The sequence below is a fragment of the Carex rostrata genome, chromosome 25 (assembly GCF_964058835.1).
Source record: "Carex rostrata chromosome 25, lpCarRost1.2, whole genome shotgun sequence".
NCBI lineage: Eukaryota > Viridiplantae > Streptophyta > Magnoliopsida > Poales > Cyperaceae > Carex > Carex rostrata.
The window spans coordinates 3,229,134-3,250,917 of record NC_135942.1 but is presented as its reverse complement, the minus strand read 5'-3'; the positions used below and the strand labels follow the sequence as shown (position 1 = coordinate 3,250,917).

At 34.8% G+C, this 21,784-nt stretch overlaps 3 protein-coding genes across 10 annotated transcripts; all 3 read left to right on the top strand.

Moving 5' to 3' along the window:
* Positions 1-223: 223 nt before the first annotated feature.
* Positions 224-10,465, top strand: LOC144576335 (uncharacterized). Of its 8 annotated transcripts, none has more exons than XM_078326683.1 (14): positions 224-397; positions 602-667; positions 911-1,000; positions 1,262-1,366; positions 4,759-4,863; positions 5,849-5,953; positions 6,322-6,414; positions 6,899-7,006; positions 7,287-7,433; positions 7,816-7,908; positions 8,381-8,488; positions 8,767-8,913; positions 9,290-9,527; positions 9,733-10,465. In XM_078326683.1, the coding sequence occupies exons 1-14, from the start codon at positions 371-373 to the stop codon at positions 10,101-10,103; spliced, it is 1,803 nt and encodes a 600-aa protein (XP_078182809.1). In that variant the 5' UTR covers positions 224-370; the 3' UTR covers positions 10,104-10,465. The 8 variants fall into 8 exon arrangements, with proteins under 8 accessions (XP_078182809.1, XP_078182812.1, XP_078182814.1 ...); XM_078326681.1 differs by lacking the exons at positions 224-397; positions 602-667; positions 911-1,000; positions 1,262-1,366 and adding exons at positions 2,954-3,092; positions 3,297-3,362; positions 3,823-3,912; positions 4,191-4,295; XM_078326685.1 differs by lacking the exon at positions 224-397 and having other exon boundaries at positions 647-667; positions 1,259-1,366.
* Positions 10,466-11,188: 723 nt separating this feature from the next.
* Positions 11,189-12,881, top strand: LOC144543623 (CAAX amino terminal protease family protein). Its single transcript, XM_078291954.1, has 4 exons — positions 11,189-11,461; positions 11,576-11,734; positions 12,019-12,237; positions 12,491-12,881. Exons 1-4 carry the CDS (start codon positions 11,225-11,227, stop codon positions 12,827-12,829), a joined length of 954 nt encoding a protein of 317 aa, XP_078148080.1. The 5' UTR covers positions 11,189-11,224; the 3' UTR covers positions 12,830-12,881.
* Positions 12,882-18,045: 5,164 nt separating this feature from the next.
* On the top strand, positions 18,046-21,387 carry LOC144576333 (ultraviolet-B receptor UVR8-like). Its single transcript, XM_078326679.1, has 6 exons — positions 18,046-18,514; positions 19,131-19,340; positions 19,434-19,544; positions 19,812-20,180; positions 20,476-20,583; positions 20,816-21,387. Exons 1-6 carry the CDS (start codon positions 18,197-18,199, stop codon positions 21,176-21,178), a joined length of 1,479 nt encoding a protein of 492 aa, XP_078182805.1. The 5' UTR covers positions 18,046-18,196; the 3' UTR covers positions 21,179-21,387.
* The last annotated feature ends 397 nt before the right edge of the window (positions 21,388-21,784 follow it).

Genomic DNA, 21,784 nt, shown 5'->3' with positions numbered 1-21,784 from the left:
TCGTGCAACGCTAATCTTGATATAAATCGAACGTCCAGGACATGAGATTGCATCGAATTTAATTCGAACATCTGTTACAACCCTTTCCGGACTTCAATGGAATACTGAATCCATTCACCAACCCACTACAGTTCCTAGCGAGAGGTCCGAGACGACTACTAGATTGCAAGTAGCACGAACCTCGACACAATCTAATCAACAGCTGTGTCCGACCACGTGTCTCTCTCCCTGTTACCTTCCAGGTTTAGCCATGATACATTCGATATAACTCAGACTACTCAGTAAAACGATCATCCCACTACAACTTTCCCTTGGCAAAGAGAGTTTGAGAATTGAGAGCCTCACTTGAGTCATCAAAAGTTAGAGGAGAATGGAGATCCTCGAGGTGCAGCCACTGGTAAGTATCGATCAAGGGAGTCTTATTAGGTCAACTATAAAGCCCAAGGTGCGGCAATTTGTGTAGCCTGTCACTTAATAATGGTAGACTATTTGCATAGTGACTCACTGCATGAAATGCGGCACCGCTAGGGCCACAGAAAGTACCTAGACATCGTGCTCTCTCGTTTTTTTGCTAACTGTTTGCTTGTAATCGACTCTGTAGCGCATGATTCCTCCAGAAGGATTTCCTTCAAACAGTGGGAATGTGTCTGATTTTGATTCATCCAAGGTAAATTCTCACTTGTGTGCAAACTAAATTGCATGCATGTCCATTTACATTATCTCAGAAGTAAGATTCTCTGTCTATTTTTTTCGATAGCAATTCTTTTGCCTGTGTGGAAAGGTTACACCTCAGTACTATCTTTCAACATTCCAAATAACTGAAAGCGAAAAAAATTTCCATTGTGAAGTGAAACTTAAGTGGTACATGAATTGTTTACTCAAATCAAATGTATCAACTTTTGGCATTTAGGTTGCGGCCTCCCCTAGTAATTCCGCTAATTGGTTGCCTCCTGGTTGGACTGTAGAAAACAGGACCAAGTGGTGTGGCTCTTCATACAAGGTAATTTTTTTTTTTTTTTTTTTTTTTGCAGAACAACTTTATAATCCATTCATTTTTCATATTTGTGCATACCATTCTAATATGGTCTTCATCAGGTAGGTTTTGCTTATGAGTTGTAATTACTTAGAGTGGAACAGTAACATTTATCTGTTACATCAGTTTTAGTTTATTCTTGAGATGTACGAACAATGTAAACAAATTTTATCTTACTATTTCTATTTATTTTAAACATTCTAATCAAATAGTTTTACCATTTAGTAGGTATATAAAGACCCTGATACTGGTATGAAGTTTTATTCGCGAACAAAAGTGCTAGAATATCTGCGAAAGTCAACTTCACAGAGAACTCCTAACAAAAGAATGCAAGTAAGCACAGTAATTTCTAACGTTTAAAGGAAATTTGCTGTTTTTAGCCTCTACCAGATTAGATTTTTAATTTTTTTTATAAACCATAATTAGGAAATTGATTTTTATCAAAAAAAATTCGCATTTACACCAACGGCCACACCGTGTAGTGGGAAAATATGTGAAATAAGTGGGGACCGAATAGCCAATTCAGTTCAAAAAAAAAATGCGGGACCGAATTGGTTGTTCGTTTTTTTGCTGTTTTTGTAAAAAAAATAAAAATAATCATGTTGGTTTGGTAAAAATCAATTTCTTAATTATGGTTTATAAAAAAATTCTTAGATTTTGACTTGCAAACCTGAAAATCAGGATGGTACTGCAACAGTTATATGGTGGATCTGGCACCAATTTTACTTTTTGTACAGCACATGGTACCAAAGTTTCAGCTACTAAATCTGATTTTGTATTAATTAAAAAGTGATGCTCAATCTGATTTTGTAGAAAAAAAAAATTGATCCCACAAAATATTTTAGTCAATGTGTGAATTAAATTATTAAATTAAATGCTATTTACGAGTTATTGCAATTTAAGGCGTCGAAGGAAAACGTAGAAACATTTACGTTGATACCTCAACTACTAAGGAAAGAATTCTATTAAGATTTAAGAATATAAAAATAGTAAGAGTATGAATGTAAAAATAAAACATAATCTCATAAAATATTTAAATATCGGAATAGTAACTGCTAAATATTTCAAAAATCGAAAAAAAAAACATTCTATAGTTCGAACTTGCCTGAGTCCGTGTCCCCCAGGTACCTGAGGTGCAATTGAAAAAATTAGACGGTTCCGATTAATTTCATCCAGGCCAAACTCAATCCGGTGGCCGTTGAGGTTATTGGTTCTGCTTTATGATTTTTACCAAGTGAAATGAACGGTCCAGATTCACCAATTGTACCTCAGGTACCTGGGGTGATACGGATTCAACTTGCCTACCCTCAAAATGTCAGAAAGATCACGGAGGATACATAGGGAAATAAATCTGCTGTGATTCTAAGAATCACAGGACCCTGCTTTTCCAAATCCACCCCTCTATTTTTTTTAATGCACAAAACTCAAAATCTATTGTTTTATATGCACAAATCTCAAAATAAATGAATGGATAGATTTGAAAAAGCAGGGTCCTGTGATTCTCAAGAATCACAGCAGATTTGTTTCCGGATACATAGGTCATTTCACTATTACAATAACGTACTGCTCCCGGAAAAAGGATTTGGTCCAATGGATATATGACTATATTTTGTCCTATATCAATCAGAACCGTCTAATTCTCACTAAATTCGTGCACACTTGATTTGCACGATTTTAAAATTATCTGCATGAATCGTGATACCGATCGAACGTCTGAGATATGATGTTGGACCAGATTTGATCCGAAGTTCCACAACCTTTCCCAAACATCCCTAAAAAAAAAAGACAACCTTTCCCGGACTTCAATAGAACACTGAATCCATTCACCAACCCACTCCAGTTCTCGCAGTACTAGATTACAAGCAGCACGAATCACGACACAATGTCACCGACCACGTCTCTCTCATCGTTACCTTCTAGGTTTTGCCATGCTATAACTCACTAAAACGATCATCCCACTTCAACTTTCCCTTGGCAAAGAGAGTTTGAGAGCCTCATTAGCGTGATAGAGTCTAGAGAACGGAGGAGGATAATGGAGATCCTCGAGGTGCAGCCACTGGTAAGTATCGACTAAGGGAGTCTTATTAGGTCAACTATAAAGCCCAAGGTGCGGCAATCCGTGTAGCATGTCGCTTATTAATGTTAGACTATTTGCATAATGACTCACTGCATGAAATGCCGTGCCGCTAGGGCCGCAGAAAGTACCTAGACACTGAGCTCTCTCGGTTTTTTGCTAACTGTTTACTTGTAATCGACTATGTAGCGCATGATTCCTCCACAAGAATTTGCTTCAAATAGTGGCAATGTGTCTGATTTTTGTTCATCCAAGGTAATCTCTCTCTCTCTCTCTCTCTCTTGAAAGCTTGGCAGGGGCAGGTAATTTCTCACTTGTGTGCAAACCAAATTGCATGCATGTCCATTTACAGAATCTCAGAAGTCAGATTGTTTTGGTCTATTTTTTTCAATAGCAATTATTTTGCCTGTGTGCAAGGGTTACTGTTCCTGCTTATGGTTTACCACCACCATGCCATACACCTCAGTACTATCTTTCAAAAAACCAAATAACTGAAAAGCAAAATTCTCTGATAGTCAAGTGAACTTAAGCGGTACATGAATTATTATTTACTCAAATGTTAATGTTCCTGCTTATGGCTTACCACCACAATGCCATACACCTCAGTACTATCTTTCAAAAAACCAAATAACTGAAAGCAAAATTCTCCGATAGTCAAGTGAACTTAAGCGGTACATGAATTATTTACTCAAATTTATCAACTTTTGGCATTTAGGTTGCGGCCTCCCCTAGTAATTCTGCTAATTGGTTGCCTCCTGGTTGGACTGTAGAAAACAGGACTGCGGGCCGTGGTTCCCCATACAAGGTAAAAGAGAGACAGCAGCCTTATTAATAGTTTTTTTGGGTAAATTTGCAAAACAACTTTATAATCCATTAATTTTTCATATTTGTGCATACCATTCTAATATGGTCTTCATCAGGTAGGTTTTGCTTATGAGTTGTGATTACTTAGAGTGGAACATTAACATTTATCTGTTACATCAGTTTTAGTTTATTCTTGAGATGTACGAACAATGTAAGCAAATTTATCTTACTATTTCCATTTATGTTACATTCTAATCAAATAGTTTTACCATTTAGTAGGTATATAAAGACCCTGATACTGGTATGAAGTTTTATTCGCGAACAAAAGTGCTAGAATATCTTCAAGATCCAACTTCACGCAGAACTCCTAGCAAAAGAATGCGAGTAAGCATGGTCATTCTAAAGTTCGAAGAAAATTTGCTATTTTTAGCCTCCGAGATTAGATTATTTTGACTTGCAAACCTGAAAATGGGTCTCATGATAGTACTACGACACATGGTACCAATGTTCCAGCTACTATATCGTTGCATTATACATATTTTAAAACCAAATCATGCCACAATTTATACTCTATGAATTTGCATCACCAATAAATGCCTAGTTGAAAAGTTTTCAAGAGCAAATTAAATCATCCAACTGTAACTTCTAATTTGTACATCCTAAATTATTATTTTTTATATCAGTTTTCACATGCAATTCAGTTCCATGTCTACTTTATTGATTTTTAGGATAATCATTTTTCAATATGCAATTCAGTTCCAGTTAGATTGGTTCTTGGACAAGTAAAAATTTTCAAATGAAAAGAGAAGTTTAGTTAATTTTATCATCTTTGTATTTTGATGATCAGGCCGAGACAACCCCTTGTAATGAGCATCCCAATTGGTTGCCTCCTGATTGGGTTGTTGCAATTAAGACGAAGATGAGTGGTGGGACGGTTGGCACAAAATACAAGGTGAACGATTTTTTTTAATTTAATATAGTTTGTCTTGGTGTATTTTCATGAATAACCTTAGAACTTTTCTATTTCATATTTTCCATGGGAACTATTACAAATTTACTTCATAATTTTATTATCTATATTTGCATATATTACTAATCGACTTTGGACTTTATGATTATGATTGGGTTTCATTTCTAGCCTACCCCAACTTGTTTCGGACTAAAGGCTCGGTTGTTGTTGTTGTATAATTTTAATATTCTCAAATGGACATGGGTATTAGGTAACGAGGGATCACTTCACATGGACTTATTTGGTTTGCTATAATTCTTATAACACTAATGAGGTTGGAAAATAAAAAAACTAAATTTTTAGGATGTGTTGTTGCCTTGTTGGACATGTAGATAGCCTATATATAGTCTATAAGTCAAAATTGATGCAATTTGATTCTCATTTGATTATGCATCAAGGGTCGTCAATTTCAGACTCTTGAAAAAATTAAAGATTTTGATGAAGAGTATAGCATGGACCAAACCAAACCTTATCATATTTTATAGGCATCATATATGTCTAATATAGATGAAGCCTACAATTTTGCATTTTAAATTCTAAATTTATATGTGACCATTTAAGATTGTCACAGTTATATTTCAAGTGATTTCTTATACCTATATACCCTTATTATCAAACAGTAAACAGAAGCCAAGTTTTGTTTGTTAGATCTACAATTACCATGTTGATTACCTTGTACCATAATTGTACCATAAACATAGCAATTTCTTTTGTTGATTACCTAACAATTTATTATTTTCTACACTATATACCACCTACCTATTTCTTTAGTTGCACTATATATTTCAGTCAGAACTAAATATTTTTATCACAGATAGCGTACTGACTAATTAGAGCTAACAAAAATATAAAATAACAAAAAAAATTCACAACGACCTTTTTTATATCTTAATATTTTTAATTAATTAATTTTTCATCCTGTATACAGGTATATGTAGAAAAAAGTACCGGAAAGAAGTTCTATTCAAAAAGACAAGCTCTCGACTATCTAAAGCCTTCTAATTCTAGCTCTCCTGAAACAAAAGATGCTCAAGTAAGTGTACTCGTTTGATCTGGTACACCAAAATAATATATTTGAGTTGTTTAGTTAGTATGAGATTGCTTTCAGTAGCATTGCTATAACTAGGTCACGGGCAAGGATATTAATACCGGGTGCTAATTGGTATGAGCAACAACTCATGTCTATCTGAGATCTTGAATTTAGGTTATTTATTGTGCATAATTTGTTTCTGCTTAGGTTTTCTTTAGCAAATATACAAGTACTGTACTAGTTATCCCAGTATATGTGCAAATGCTTGATACTGTGCAAACAAATCATCATTTAGCTGAGAAAACAATCAAATGTGCATAATATTATTTTTTAATTGAAGTTTTTATCTTTTTCGTAAATGTGATGAGTAGAGTACGGGATCAGAGGATCACCCTGACTGGTCCCCACAGGGTTGCAAGACCGAGACTGAAAGTGATGATGGTGCAGCTGAGAGAAAATACAAGGTGGAAGTGAATTATTATCATGATTATTACCAATATTTTATATTTCAAAATCTGCTGATTTATCATGCTTGTTTCTCTAATTAGTCTCGACTCTGTTGATTTATCTTCCTATTTGTGTTTCGTCAGTTAGTCTCTTGGCCCCCTTTATTTGTTTAAGAGGTCAACGAGACTAATTTTCAAATTGAAGATACTGAAGATCTAATTGAGCCTTGCACATTTGATTAATGAACTTAAATCAGTTCCATCAAGTCTTTACTCTTTAGGTGTGACGTCTTAACTGGATCACCGTGCTGTTGCAAAACTTAATTGACTGTTACCACAATTGACTACAGCATCATTTGTGAGATTTTATGGAGTCATCATCAATTATGGGAATTGCAGAGAGAGAGAGAGAGAGGGAGAGAGAGACATCTATAGTTTGCAACTGAACCATGTCAGTTTTACTTGTATTTATTCCTGTTCTTGTTATGTTCATTTTTTTTAGGTTAATCATACAAAGATAGAAGTAACAGATGTGGAGGGATTGCCCCCAGGATGGTTCAAAGCTATCAGATACAAAGAGAGTAAAGTGGGACTTCGTTATAAAGTTGCAGTAATTATGCTGTTTCCCTTCTCTTCCAATTTTATTTTTTAAATAGACTAGATCATCCGTAGCTTTCACTTTTACTTAAAGAGTGTAGGAAGAATAATGAATTATGGGAACTTTCAGTTTATTTTTCCTTGCCCTGATTTTACTTTGAAAGGACAAAACCAGCCCAAATGTGCTCTTTCTTTCTTCATTTTCTGATATTTGTGTAAAAAAAAAAAGAATTGCAGAGTAACAGAAGTGACACCATTTGTTAATAAAGTTTTCATCATTTGATTGAGCACAGATTTATGTAGACCCAATTAGTGGTTATGCATTTTTCTCAACAAAGGATGCACTAAGGTACATTGATAATGGGCATATCAAAGACTGTCGTATGAGGCCAACACTTTGGAGTAAGATTTCCAATGATATCGTGGAAAATAAGTTTCATGTAAGTGGCAAAGCACTCCTGCTTTTTTCTTTTGTTTTTTTTTTGCAAATAACACCCACCATTTGTTGTAAATGATGTTTATGTTAGCATTATTGAAGGTTGATGCTGTAAAATTAACAGTTCTGCACTAACCACTACTGCCTTTTTTCCTCTTCATGCAATGTGGATTTGAATATCAGTTTTTAAAGTGGTCTTATAATAGTTCTGGTTTCTTTTCTTTCATATGGAAACTTAAAGAATTGGTCATTTTTATCTTTCTTTTAAATGTGCAAATGCTTGATACTGCGCAAACAAATCATCACTTAGCTGAGAAAACAATCAAATGTACATAATATTATTATTTAATTGAAGTTTTTATCTTTTTTGTAAATGTGATGAGTAGAGTACGGGATCAGAGGATCATCCTGACTGGTCCCCACAGGGTTGGAAGACCGAGACCGAAAGTGATGATGGCGCAGCTGAGAGAAAATACAAGGTGGAAGTGAATTATTATCATATGATTATTACCAATATTTTATATTTCAAAATCTGCTGATTATTAGTGCATGCCTGTTGCTCTAATTAGTCTTGACTCTGATGATTTATCTTTCTATTTGTGTTTCGTCAGTTAGTCTCTTGGCCCCCTTTTTTGTTTAAGAGGTCAACGAGACTAATTTTCAAATTGAATATACTGAAGGTTTAATTGAGCCTTGCACATTTGATTAATGAACTTAAATCAGTTCCATCAAGTCTTTACTCTTTAGGTGTGACGTCTTAACTGGATCACCGTGCTGTTGCAAAACTTAATGGACTGTTACCACAATTGATTACAGCATCATTTGTGAGATTTTATGGAGTCATCATCAATTATGGGAATTGCAGAGAGAGAGAGATACATCTATAGTTTGCAACTGAACCATCAGTTTTATTTATATTTATTCCTGTTCTTGTTATGTTCATTTTTTTAGGCTAATCATACAAAGATAGAAGTAACAGATGTGGAGGGATTGCCCCCAGGATGGTTCAAAGCTATCAGTTACAGAGAGAGTAAAGTGGGACTAAGTTATAAAGTTGCAGTAATTATGCTGTTTCCCTTCTCTTCCAATTTTATTATTTAGATAGTCTAGATCATCCGTAGCTTTCACTTTTACTTAAAGAGTGTAGGAAGAATAATGAATTATGGGAATTTTCAGCTCATTTTTCCTTGCCCTGATTTTACTTTGAAAGGACAAAATCAGCCCAAATGTGCTTTTTCTCTCTCTTCATTTTCTGATATTTGTGTAAAAAAACAGAATTGCAGAGTTACAGAAGTGACCATTTGTTAATGAAGTTTTCATTATTTGATTGAGCACAGATTTATGTAGACCCAATTAGTGGGTATGCATTTTTCTCAACAAAGGATGCACAAAGGTACATTGATAATGGACATATCAAAGACTGTCGTGTGAGGCCAACACTTTGGAGTAAGATTTCCAATGATATCGTGGAAAATAAGTTTCATGTAAGTGGCAAAGCACTCCTGCTCATTTTTTTTTTCAAATAACACCCACCATTTGTTGTAAATGATGTTTAGGTTAGCATTATTGAAGATTGATGCTGTAAAATTAACAGTTCTGCACTACAACCACTACTGCCCCTTTTCCTCTTCATGCAATGTGGATTTGAATATCAGTTTTTAAAGTGGTCTTATAATAGTTCTGGTTTCTTTTCTTTCATATGGAAACTCAAAGAATTGGTCATTTTTATCTTCTTTTTTTTTTGGTTTACTTGCAATTTGGTGCTGTTATTATGACAGCTTTGCGAGTATAATCTGAAATGATTGGCGGGTTTAATCTGAAAAGAAGGTTATCCTAATATATTTATTGAATTAATTGCAGTCACAACCTACTGCTCAGGAAAGAGAGTTGAAACAAGAAGGGAGAAAAGGAAAAAGGCCTCTTTTTTCCGAAGAAAATTATGAAAAGAAGTCAGAGGAGGACATAATTGACATTGACGATTCAGATGAAGAAAATGGATCCACACCAAAAGAGATGAGAGTAAAGAGACCCCTTTTCAGTGAAGAAATTAGCGAAAATAAATCAGAGGATGTAACTGAGCCTGATGATTTACCAATAGGTACATATTTTTTCTATTTTGCACAATTTAGGCTGTTGCCATTTTTTAGAGCAAATTCTGTTATGGGCAATACCTACATACCATCTTTCCATCTGTACAGTAGTGGAATTAATTCTAATTTAACTAGTTTTGAAAAATGTAAAATTAGTTTACCAGTTTTTTTTCACTCTCTAAAAGGAGTATCATCTGTTTTTCTCTTTTGAAGGTACAGAGAAAGCAGTTACAGCTGAAATCGAAAAAGAAAAGATGCCTGAAGCACCGGTACTCAAAAGAACAAGGGTTAAGGTTTGTGCAACTAAAGGTAGCCCGTCCCTCCGCTCCAGCAAATCAACTTCTCCAAAAGCACTTCCAAGTAACCCATCAAGTGTGAATCCAGTGCAAACCAACCAGAAAGATAATGGAGAAAACCCTGAATCAGAGCAAAAGAAAGATATCCCAGAACAAGCAAGTACTCAGCAAGGCGATGAAGTTTCTCCCTCACTTCTTGGAGAGCCATCAATGGATTCGTGCCTTGAATTTGCTTATAAGACACTAACTGAAGACATTTTGGTTTTAGACAAAGATGAAGAAATCTGAGGGCATTTTAGCAAGAAGCCAGAAGGGTGGAAATTTGGTGTTTTGGGGATGCCACTTGGAGATAAACCGTAGTTATAAATAGTCTTGACTTATCAAGATAGAATCTTCAAGTATAATATATGATAGTAGGTTATCCTTAGATTAGTGAATGACAAAAATTTGGTCTTTTGGGGATGCAATTTGGAGATAAACCCTAGTTATAAGAAAAACTTATCAAGATGAAACCTTCAAGTAATAGTATATGTTAGTAGGTTATCGTTAGACTAGTGTTGTCATGGTATATTTCTAGTGGAGTTGTGCTGATTTAGTAGGTTTGTCTTGAAGACCTTTATGAAAAATATATATTAACATCTATCTTCTAATTATTGGTACGGTCCAAAATATATATCATGCAATTCAATAGCCTGCATTCTTCATACAAAAAGGATTTTTGTTTTCTTGTAAGGTCCAAAAAACAGAGAATTCTAGAAAAAAAAAATACATTAAAAAAAAAGTATTGCATATCCACATTTTTCATTGAAACAGATTGTCCTAAAAAGGGTACCAAATAGCTGGTACCTAGACGAGCAAATTTCACCCATCACAGCAAAGTTCAAAAACACCATTCTCTAATCCACAATGGGAACAAAACCAACAAGGCAACAATTCAACCAATGCAACTATAACATCAACAGACCCATAGGCGATTGCCGTGTCCAATCTAACTATAACATCAACAGTGTGTGTCCAATGTAACTATAACATCAACAGTGTCTACCTTGCTACATATATTTAAATTTAAGGAATTTTGGATCTATTGATAATTAATTATTTTAATGATTTTGATAAATTGAATTTAAATTTAAAAATAAAAATAAAATAAAATTCTCTGTGCATGGAACAAATATCATGAGTGTGAAGTTGATGAGATTTGTGTATGTTTTAAGATTTATAGAAGGATCTTAATATCTAAAATGTTTTGTCTTTAAAAATCCATGATGCACTCATCAAAGTATGTTTGTTGTGTATAAAATTGGATAGACAATCTATCTACAAATTTACCCATAAGCCCGGCCCGCCAGGCCTAACAAATAATAATCCGAAAAGAATTCCCGAATTAATAGAAAATTCATGAAGAAGAGATGATGGTTTCACTATGTGAGCCCCTGTTCTCTTGTGCTCTCTCCAAGCAGCTGCTAGGCACACTAATCCTTTCCAGAAATGGAAAGAAGCCAAATTTATACCGCTACCATCACTTTCTTCCCTATCTTAATTCTAAAATTTCACTCTGGACATCCCCTCTAAATCCTGTAATTCGTGTTGGCCCCTCTTTCATGCGCTCATGTTCAAAAAAGTCCCATGCAGACCAGCTGTTCGAGGTAATGCCCAAGTGATTTTTTTTTTTTTTTACACGGCAATGTATTTGATATGCTTTTCTTTTACTCCATTTTACTTTTTGTTTTCTGATGTACTTATTTTAGTGTACTTTGTAGGGGTTTGATGAGATATGCATTGATGTACCATGGGAAGCAAATGATGTGTGGAGCACATTTGTGGGATATTTATTCATGATACACATTCCTTTAAGTTTTGGTGGCCTCTCTATAGTTTCGTCAGTTCTTCATAAGCCAGCTCTTGATCCACCAACCATGGTATATTTTTATTCTATTTTTCATAAATTTGTAGTTTCTTTAATTCCCAATTTCCCATTTAGCCATTTACAAAATTAGCATGTGGAAGTTACTCTGTAAATATATTTTATTATTTTTCACAGTTATCCCTTTTTTGTTTCCTTGATGCCTCTTTCAAAGGAAGCCTGTGAAGTTATTTTAATACCTCTTTTTTTTTCTCATGCAATGGATTGTAACAAAATGCTATAACAGTTAACACCAAGTCTTGAAATGTTATGTTAACTATAATAATTGTATACTTACAGCTGGCAGCAACAGCCGTATTCCAATCATTGGAGCTTTTCGGGGCATTTTCTCTGTTGCAATATGCTACCAAGAGAAACCACAACTTTTACAGATTTCTGATCAGAAAAGTGCTTTTACCAAGAAAAAATTGGGTGAAAAAGACGGTTATAGGAGTTGGATTTTTAATGGCACTAGTTTCTGTTACATCCATACTTGCTGACATGTTAATTGGGCCTAAGGTTAGCTCTGACTACTAAAAATTATTAATTTCCCAATTTATTGTGAAGAGGTCATGTTTGGTGCCTATTTTATCGGTCTCATTAGAAGTTTTATTTATGTATATGTTATGCGCTTAATTGTGCTTTCTGATCAGTTAGCCAGCATATAGTGCTTTGCATGATCACAAGGTTTAAAATATTATCTAAATTTTTATTTAAATTGTTACTACGCTTAGAAATCTTCTATTTTTTGAATATTTCTTTGTTATTTCAGGATGCAAACGATCCCATAATAAAGGAAATATTATCAGAAGGTCTTGCCTCTCAACTCGTACTTTTCTTTCTATATTGCATTAATGCCCCCCTGCTAGAGGAAACTGTGTACCGCGGATTTCTTCTAACATCTCTTGCCACAAAATCAAAACCATGGCAAGCAATAATTGTGAGTTCATGTGTGTTCTCATTAGCTCATTTCTCTTTTGAAAACTCCTTCGAATTATTTATAGTTGGTTGTGTTCTTGGTTATATGTATTGCTGGACGGGTAGTCTGGTGTCTCCCATCATAGTTCATTCGGTGTATAATGCTGTGATTTTGCTAATTTCAATGGTGTAAGAACTTGTCTTCCAAATGTATAAATGATAAGAAGTTGCAACTCTCTCTTGAATTGTTCAGCCACATGGAGAAATTTATATGGGGAATTGTTCGATCGGTGAATCAGCGAGAATACTTTGTGAGATTCATGATATGAGAAAATTTCAAATTGTAAGATTTGGAAAGGTTATGATGTACTGTAATACACACTCTATATATCCAGGGTGAGTTTACCAGTTGGAGTTGTGTTGTCCGTGAAGAAGAATAGATCAATTGCTCAGATTCATTATTTGAACTTAAAATATTGATATGAAAGAGGAGTTGTGTTGGCGCATGAATTCTACTTTTGCTGGGAGAATTCTTTTGTTTGCAATCCAGTTTTGCCCCTTATTAAATACCTTCTTATTTTGTTTGTAATTAGCTATTGGTATAATTAAGAAAGGAAAATTCATACCTGTTATGAAGCTTTTTGTTTAAATAATTCCTGCCTAACAGGGTTACCTGTTCTATTAACTTCTATTGAGTGGAATAAGAAACTAAATTATACATGTACAAGTCCATATTGATTCAAATTTAGAAGAGTCTGAAATAAAAATTTCAAGTAATTGAAATTTTCCTTGGTAGTCACTACCAAGTTTAAAAAAAAAAAAAAGTAATTGAAATTTTGTATAAATATCTTCATATCTCAAGTGATGAGATGCTTCATTGAGATTAGTTAAAACATGGTAGAAAAAATTCTTATTTATGTGATCCAACGAACAATTATTTGGATAACAATAAAGATGGTGAAATTTTGTAAGTTCAAATATGTGCAATTAGAATTATAAAAAAAAAACATAACATGTTAGATTTTTGGAACATTTTAATTTGAGTCAGTGAATAAACTTTATAGAAGTTAATAAATGCTTTGAATTTTCAAGTATTTTATTTATTAATTATAATAGATAATTCTATTTTTTTTAGAGATTGTTTATTGTACTTTAATGCTAATATTTTTTTCTAAGATAAAGTAACTTGATTTATATTGTAATCATGATCCTACGGTAGAAGTCAAAATTATTTCATTTTTTATTTATGATTTCCATAAATATACAAGACATGCCATTTTGCATTGTTAGTGTCCTAGATGTTTCTTTTATTAGTAGTAACTTAATCTAAAATAAAGATTAGAAAAAAAATATATTGAGGGCAAAGTTGGTATAAATATGAAAAATTCTCTCAATCTTAATCAGTATTGTAAAAAACGTTCGTTTAGATCAATTAATCAGCCGATTAGTGTTATACTTAGGGGCACCGCTAATTAGCTCAAAAAACTGAAAATAAATGCGATTAAAAGTAAAAGAGATGAGTTTAGAGAAATTGACACGCGGGATGATAACGGAGTTCGGCAAAACAAAGGCCTACGTCTCCGGGGCGTCGCAACCTCTTTCTAGGTGTGCCTTTCTATTACCCAATATGAAAGGATTACAATTGTGAACCGTGAGCCCTTACAAAACGGGAAGTCACGGCCAACGAGAGATGAGCGCCGGCGAGCCCTTACAACCAAGGAAAGTCACACAAGCTACTCCAGAACAAGAGAAACACTCAATAGATCACTCTAACCTAATCTAATTAGAGATTAGTGAAGTGGGTTTGAGGTTGTTTGAGATTGATTGAGAGATATTGAAGTTTTAAGCTCAATCAACAATGGTAGAACCAAGCTCTCAGAAAATCGCCTCTTTTGAAGTTTAGGGACGGCTAGGTTAGTTTGGGAAGAAAGCCCAATCCCCTATTTATAGAGTCAGCTCAAAAATGAGCTAATTGAGCTAAAACGTTACAACGTTTTCCCTTTAGGTTTTCAAATTGTCTGAAAGCTCAGTAAAACGTTACATAACGTTTTGCACTGTAAAAACTTGATCAAAATCAGGAATTTTTGAAGTTTGGAAATTAATTAAAACGTTACCAACGTTTTAAAACGTTACAGAAAACGTTATAACTTTTTAAAACGTTACAACAATATTTTAAAACGTTACAGAAAACGTTATAACTTTTTAAAACGTTACAGCAACATTTTAAAACGTTACAGAAAACGTTATAACTTTTTAAAACGTTATAGCAACGTTTTTGACTTTGATCGAGTTGTTTCACAGCGTTTTCTTAAGATATAATCGTTATAACGTTTTACAAACGTTACCAACGTTTTTATCCTGTTGAAACAACATCAAAAACACTTTACCAACTTTAAAATATTACAAATTAAATTCTTGATAAATATCTTCATGATTTCTTCGGTTCAAGTATTCTACATTGCAATTTCAATTCGGCTTGAACCTACATAATTCTAAAATAAAAGAAATCGTAAAATTCAATAATTTTATGTTTTTGCAAATTAATCAAATAGATGAAAATGATTATTGCTCGAAAAACAATTAGTCGTTGGCAGTGACCAAATTGTCACAGATTTTCTCGACTAATTGATCGATTATTTCCCTTTATAACTGATTATTCTCAATTAATCGCTTAGTAGTACCATGTCCGTCCGGCAACCGCATACCGTTATTTACAACACTGATGTTAATAATTAAATTCTTGAGTTCAGAATAGCACTTCCCATTAACATTATCCTGACCGTTGTCAAACAGAAACAGTACATTGAAGTACTGTAATTAATTAATTCGTAATTGAAAAAAATTATGCATTTATGTACGACAAAAGGGAACCACTATTCAATGGAACCGGATTTCCTGCCTCTCGGGTGCTGGAAATTCCTGCCCCCAGAGTCACTGCGGGGTGGGACCGGTTACTGTTAAAGGGTTTAACTACTGTTATTGTTTTTAAATGAGGGCCCACCCGCAGTGACTCTGGGGACAGACGATTCGGTCTCCTATTCAACTTGTTAGCATTAGATAAAAAGGCAACAATGATAGATTTGTATACTACCTAATATGCAGTATGCATCATAATGACTTTAAAAATTGATTTGATTTGTACTGTATGCACCATAATGACTATAAAAATTGATTTGAGTTGTACTGTATGCACCATAATGACTTTAAAAATTGATTTGATTTGTATCTGGTAGCTGCTACCAGACTTTTCAAAAAAAAAAAATTGATTTGATTTGTATTTTTGTGAAATCAACAAACAAAATTCTTTTTTAGCAGAAAGGGCATGTTGGCATGTATCAGCCCTGCCCAGGACGCAAATTGTCAAACTTAACTGGATTAATAATTTAGATCAGTTCTTAAATAATTGAAAATGATTATGAGAAAACAAATGCCAGAGATCCAACTAAACTTATAAATTTTATCGGAGAAAAAAATGTTTAAGAGCAGCTGCAAGACGCAAAAATGGGAAGATTTTTAAAAAGCGTTTTTTTTTGGAAATGTATTGCGCCAAATAATTATCAAATTAGACTTTTGACTTCTTCCATCTTTCTCTGTGCATTTTACCTACAATGAAAGATATTTATAAAATGGTAGAATCACAATTCTTATCAGAGAACAACTCGGATAACTCTTGGTATTTAGAAAATTTGGCCTTCGGAATTTTCTAATTCAGAAAAAAAAAACATTCCTCCTAAATTTTCAAAAAAAAAAATTATATTTAACGGCCGGCTTCTCTTGGAACCAACAAAAGTTGGCCACGATATATCATACTTGGGATTATGGTTGCCACGTTTTTTTTTTTTTTTTCTTTTCTTTTTTTGCCTTCACTCCTCGCATGTTGCCTTCTCACTCCGTTTCTAACAAAATTCAACATCGGTTTCTTAGCAAGTTGGAATATTCTTCCATTTAATTCGAACTGTCTGATTTGTTTATATGGTCCAGAGATTTGGGGATGAAATTTACATGCCAAAAATATATTGAAAACAAGTAAAATTCAATGAAAATGTCTTCAAGTGGGATCCATTCAGAATAAATTCTCCAATTGGTTTGTTCTGTAAAGAATTTGCGCAGATTTAACTATCCAATTTGATGTGGCTGGGTTAGGAATGTATAGACGTCACCTAACTCCGTTAATTGTGGATTAGATTAAAAAAAAAAAATATATATATATAGACGGATAGGATGTATAATAAAACTATAAACCCCCAAAATCAAATGTTTAAATAACGTTTATCGCGTCATAGCGTGCTGGCTGAAAAAACAACGCTATTTTCAAATAGCGCCGCTATAGCGCGGAATAGTGTCATAGCTTTTATGGTCCGAAAACACGGCGCTATAGCGCGCTATTGAGAACCCTGCACAAAATAAATATATGGTATAGAATATAATATGACCTCCCTCCATCCATGCTAGATGAGAATGCGTATCCTTTGAAATATCTCATATTTTGCGTGACCGACGTGTCCGGTGCCTATTCGGGGTGACGTAGGGGACCAGTATTATTTGAGCTTTGAGATTCGCGTAGAACGTATTGTAACGGTTGAGATTTTCCAAAAAGTCGCGCAAAATATGAGATATCTCAGAGGATGCGAATTCAGTGGAGCCGTGGAGGCCACCATTTAGCCGTAACTCCAGCCACGTGTCGGTGATGAACGTAAACGGTAAGGTCGTCATCGACCTGATAATGATATAGCCGTTAATCCCGTCATTTCTCGAGGACCATTATGTCCAACAACCAATGAGGTTTCTGATCCGTGTAGGTCCTCATTATTATCCTGATTCTGTACATCTCGCACATTTAATTTTGACAAACTTTTACGAGTACACCAGTTGACCAATTATAATGAACCACGTCATCTCGTGTAAAACGTAGTAAAATATTGAAGCTTTGGATGATCTACTGTTTTTACTTTGGCTTTGAAGGAAATAAAGGAGGGAACTTCTTTACCATTTCTTTGCTTTTTATTCTTGAGTAAATATACCGGATCTAACATTTCTACCATTCAATTTTCGAATCTTCAAAGTCTCTCTCTGTAAATTTCCTGCAAATACAATCAAGTCTACGATTTAAATCTTAGACCAGATTCATTAAAATTGTCCACGCCATTTTACTCTTTTATCATATTTTATTTTTCTCTCAGGCTACTGGAGACAGCTTCAAGCTTCGGAACAAAGTTTCGTCTATCCCTCATTCTTTGAGGTAACGGAATATTTGAGTTTAGATCGTACCGTTCGATCAGATAGGGACTTCCTTTAAAAATCGTGCCAATTCAGAAAGGACGGTCCTGATATAAACTCAAAATTTCTGTTACCTCAGGTGATCTGAATTCCTTTTAGGAGAAGAAAACATGTATAAAGTCAAACTAATTTGATTTAATTCCCTCTTAAGTCATTTCCTACTCTTCTCCCTATTTCTACAATTTATCAGTTGTCCAATACCTCCCTCAAGTTCTCTGAGAAACCATGAACCCCGATCCCTAACTAAACGCGATATTTCAAATAGACCAAAATCAAAAGATCAATGGAGAACCTGCCATCGCACCTAATCACAGAAATCCTCTCCAGTGGGCGCCTCGGCCCAGCTGACTTGGCGCGGTTGGAGGCCACGTGTCGGCTATTCCATTCTAGGGGACAAGTGGCGTTTGCTGGTGGGGAGTTCGGTTCTCTTGTCGACTATGCTGCTTACCGAATTTGTGAGAATCATGAAATCTTTGCGTCGCTCAGTCAGGAGGCTAAACTTGCATTAGTAGAAAGATGCGGCGGTAGTTGGAAAAAGGCGCTCCGATTTTTGAAATCGGTTGAGGGATCCTCTGGCACTGTCGAGACAGCTTCAGGAAATGTAATTTAGTTGAATTGAATTTACCTTTATAATTATATTTCTTCTGTGCCATGATTGTAGAGAGAAAAAACTATGCACAAAACCCTGAAAAAGCCCTGACTTTGTATTCATAAGCAAAATAAAGTCATAACGGTTACCATGGCAAATTATTATCATGTGCAATTGCTCGACATAATTTGGGATTAATTGGGGAAGGTAGCAAAAGAAAATAGTTACTTTTGATATCATATAAAGTTTGATTAACAGAGGTAGTATCAAGTCGAAACAGTTATGAGGGCTAAATTTTAATTCAATTTCTACATTTGTCACGGGCATTACTAGAGTTGGTTACCAGAAATATTACTTGATCCCTATGCAGCTATGCTATATTGTATCATTTTTTCTGAAAAAAAAGGCCAGAAGCCACCTGTTTTATTGCTGAAACAACCAAGGTTTACACAAAGTCAACAAAGAACCAAAGCAACATAATGCAGAAACTTATTACAACCTCAACATCACACGAGCTTTAAATTCTTTTTGCAAAAACTTTGATTACAAGAAGGGCCCTGCAATTATACAAATGTCACTCGATCCTCCAACATAGTCCTCCTTGTAATTATATGTCTCCTATTTACAGATGCAAGTTACAACAGGAAGGTACCACACACTATTAATTCATGATTCCTCTGTGTACTCATGTGGCTCGAGCTTATGTGGTGTGTTGGGTCATGGTCAGGATATAACACAGTGTGCCTCCTTTAGCCGTGTAAATTTACCGTCTCCTTCTCAGGTGATCAATATCTCTGCCGCTCACAACCACGCTGCTTTTGTCATGCAAACAGGAGAGGTAATTATTATGCTTTTATTTAATTTCCATTAAATGAAGAGCAAGACGAGAACCGTCTCTTAAAGTGCAACTAATACATTTTTTTTATTAAAGGTGTTCACATGTGGTGATAATTCTTCATATTGTTGTGGTCATGGAGAGGTGGGTCGAACCATATTTAGACCAACTCGCATAGAAGCACTTGATGGTATCCCTTGTAAACAGGTAAATGCTAGTAAATGTTGTGCATAACTATGACACCAAATTATTTATAAACATAGTGCGGTAAATAATGGATAAATATTTTTCCCTCTTTGCAAATTATTGTATGTTACTACTGTAACCCAGCTAAATCAGTTGTAAGCAATAAGAAATCACTTTAAATTGATTGAAGAAATGGATATTGCCTTCAACAAAGCTTTTTTCTTGACAGATGCAATTTTTTTGCATATAGTATGTTAATAATTGTATATGTATCATTTCTATATTTAGGTTGCCACTGGTCTCAGTTTCACAGTAATCCTGACCCACAGCGGCCAGGTCTACACGTGTGGGAGCAATTCACATGGCCAGCTCGGCCACGGAGACACACTTGACCGTTCAGAACCAAAACTAATATCTCTATTTGAAGGCCTTGGTCGGGTTGTACAGGTGGCTGCCGGTGCAAGTTACACATTTGCTGTAACAGATGATTGTGTGGTACACTCTTTCGGATCATGTACAAACTTCTGCTTGGGGCACGGAGATCAGCACGACGTGCTATTGCCAAGAGCTATTCAGTTTTTTCGCCAAAGAAATATTCATGTTGTTAGGGTTTCTGCTGGAGATGAGCATGCTGTTGCACTAGATTCTAATGGCCATGTAAGATTCTCTGTGTATCAGGTTTTGTACCAGTTAGGTCCATTATGCATCTAGTGGTGAACCAACCGTTTAAGTTCATTTACATCTTTTTTCTTTTTTTCTTTTTTTCTTTTTATTTTGGGTCTGCTTTTACCACACCATAAAAAAAATATACAGAAGAAAATAAGGAAACAATGCTGATCGTAGCATTTACCAATACATTTCATCAGTATATAGTATATACCATTGGAATAATCCTCGTTTTCTACTGTGAAAGAAAGACAAAACAATGGCAAACACATTTTTTTTTCTACAGGTATATACTTGGGGAAGAGGTTACTGTGGAGCCCTTGGTCATGGTGATGAGACTGACAGAACTAGCCCTGAACCTCTCAGTAATCTCAAGAACCAAATTGCCGTGCAGGTTTGCAATTCTTACCTATGCCATTTTTTCTTCCTTGTTATCAACAATTGCTCGTCAATCTAAAGTGATGATCATCATGTGTCAAGTAATTATAAACCTTTCAGAAATTCAAATTATCGTCCTCTTTTTCAGGTTTGTGCGAGAAAGAGAAAAACCTTTGTAAAGTGATGGTCATCATGTGTCAAGTAATTATAAACCTTTCAGAAATTCAAATTATCGTCCTCTTTTTCAGGTTTGTGCGAGAAAGAGAAAAACCTTTGTTTTGACTGATGAGGGATCAGCATATGCCTTTGGATGGATGGGGTTTGGCAGTCTAGGATTTCTTGACAAGGGGACCTCTGACAAGATCATGAAACCTAGGGTTTTAGATAGTTTAAGGTCACACTACATATCCCAAATCAGCACTGGGTTGTACCACACCGTGGCTGTAACGAAAAAGGGCCTTGTGTTTGGATTTGGGGACAATGAAAGAGCACAACTGGGGCACGAGTGGATGCGGGGTTGTCTAAATCCAACCGAAATTGTGGTACATAGGAGAATAGATGATTCTGGTACTAGTAATGCTACTGTGGCAATAGCAGCTCAAAGTGGTTGATTTGAAGCTAATTTTATTGGAGTTCAATTGTATTTAAAATAATACAATTATTTATTTATGGTTTTATAGTTTGGCCTGTTATTATTTTGTTTAGTATCCCAAGCATTGCTTTGATGATTTTGTGATATATGGTTTTAATTTTATAGTTTGAAGCTGTTTTTACTTGTAATTTCATAAACAGAAACACTTTATTTATCAGTATCATTAATTTGCCTGTCGTAGTTTACTAGAAGTTGTTCAATAATATGACCTTTATGTGGCCTCATCTAATGCAAGACGCGCTGGCATCAGCCCGATGCAAAACGCGTAGGAAACCTCAAATACCATGATACAAAACCGGATGATCAGGTGCCCTAAAAAACTGTATGTTGCCATCAACTTAGCAGTAGGTGATAACCAAAATAATATTTTTCTATCAGATTTGGAGACTTGATCCCATCTTTACTGAAACTCAGTTAGCAGCATATTAATTTCCTACCAGACCTTTAAAAGTAACAAACGAACCCGTATAATATATCAGATCTGTTGTGTTGCAGCTACTAATTTTAAACTCTACCTTTCACTTTCTTTCTTTTTGTTTTTTTTTTGAATTTTTTTTTCTTACTT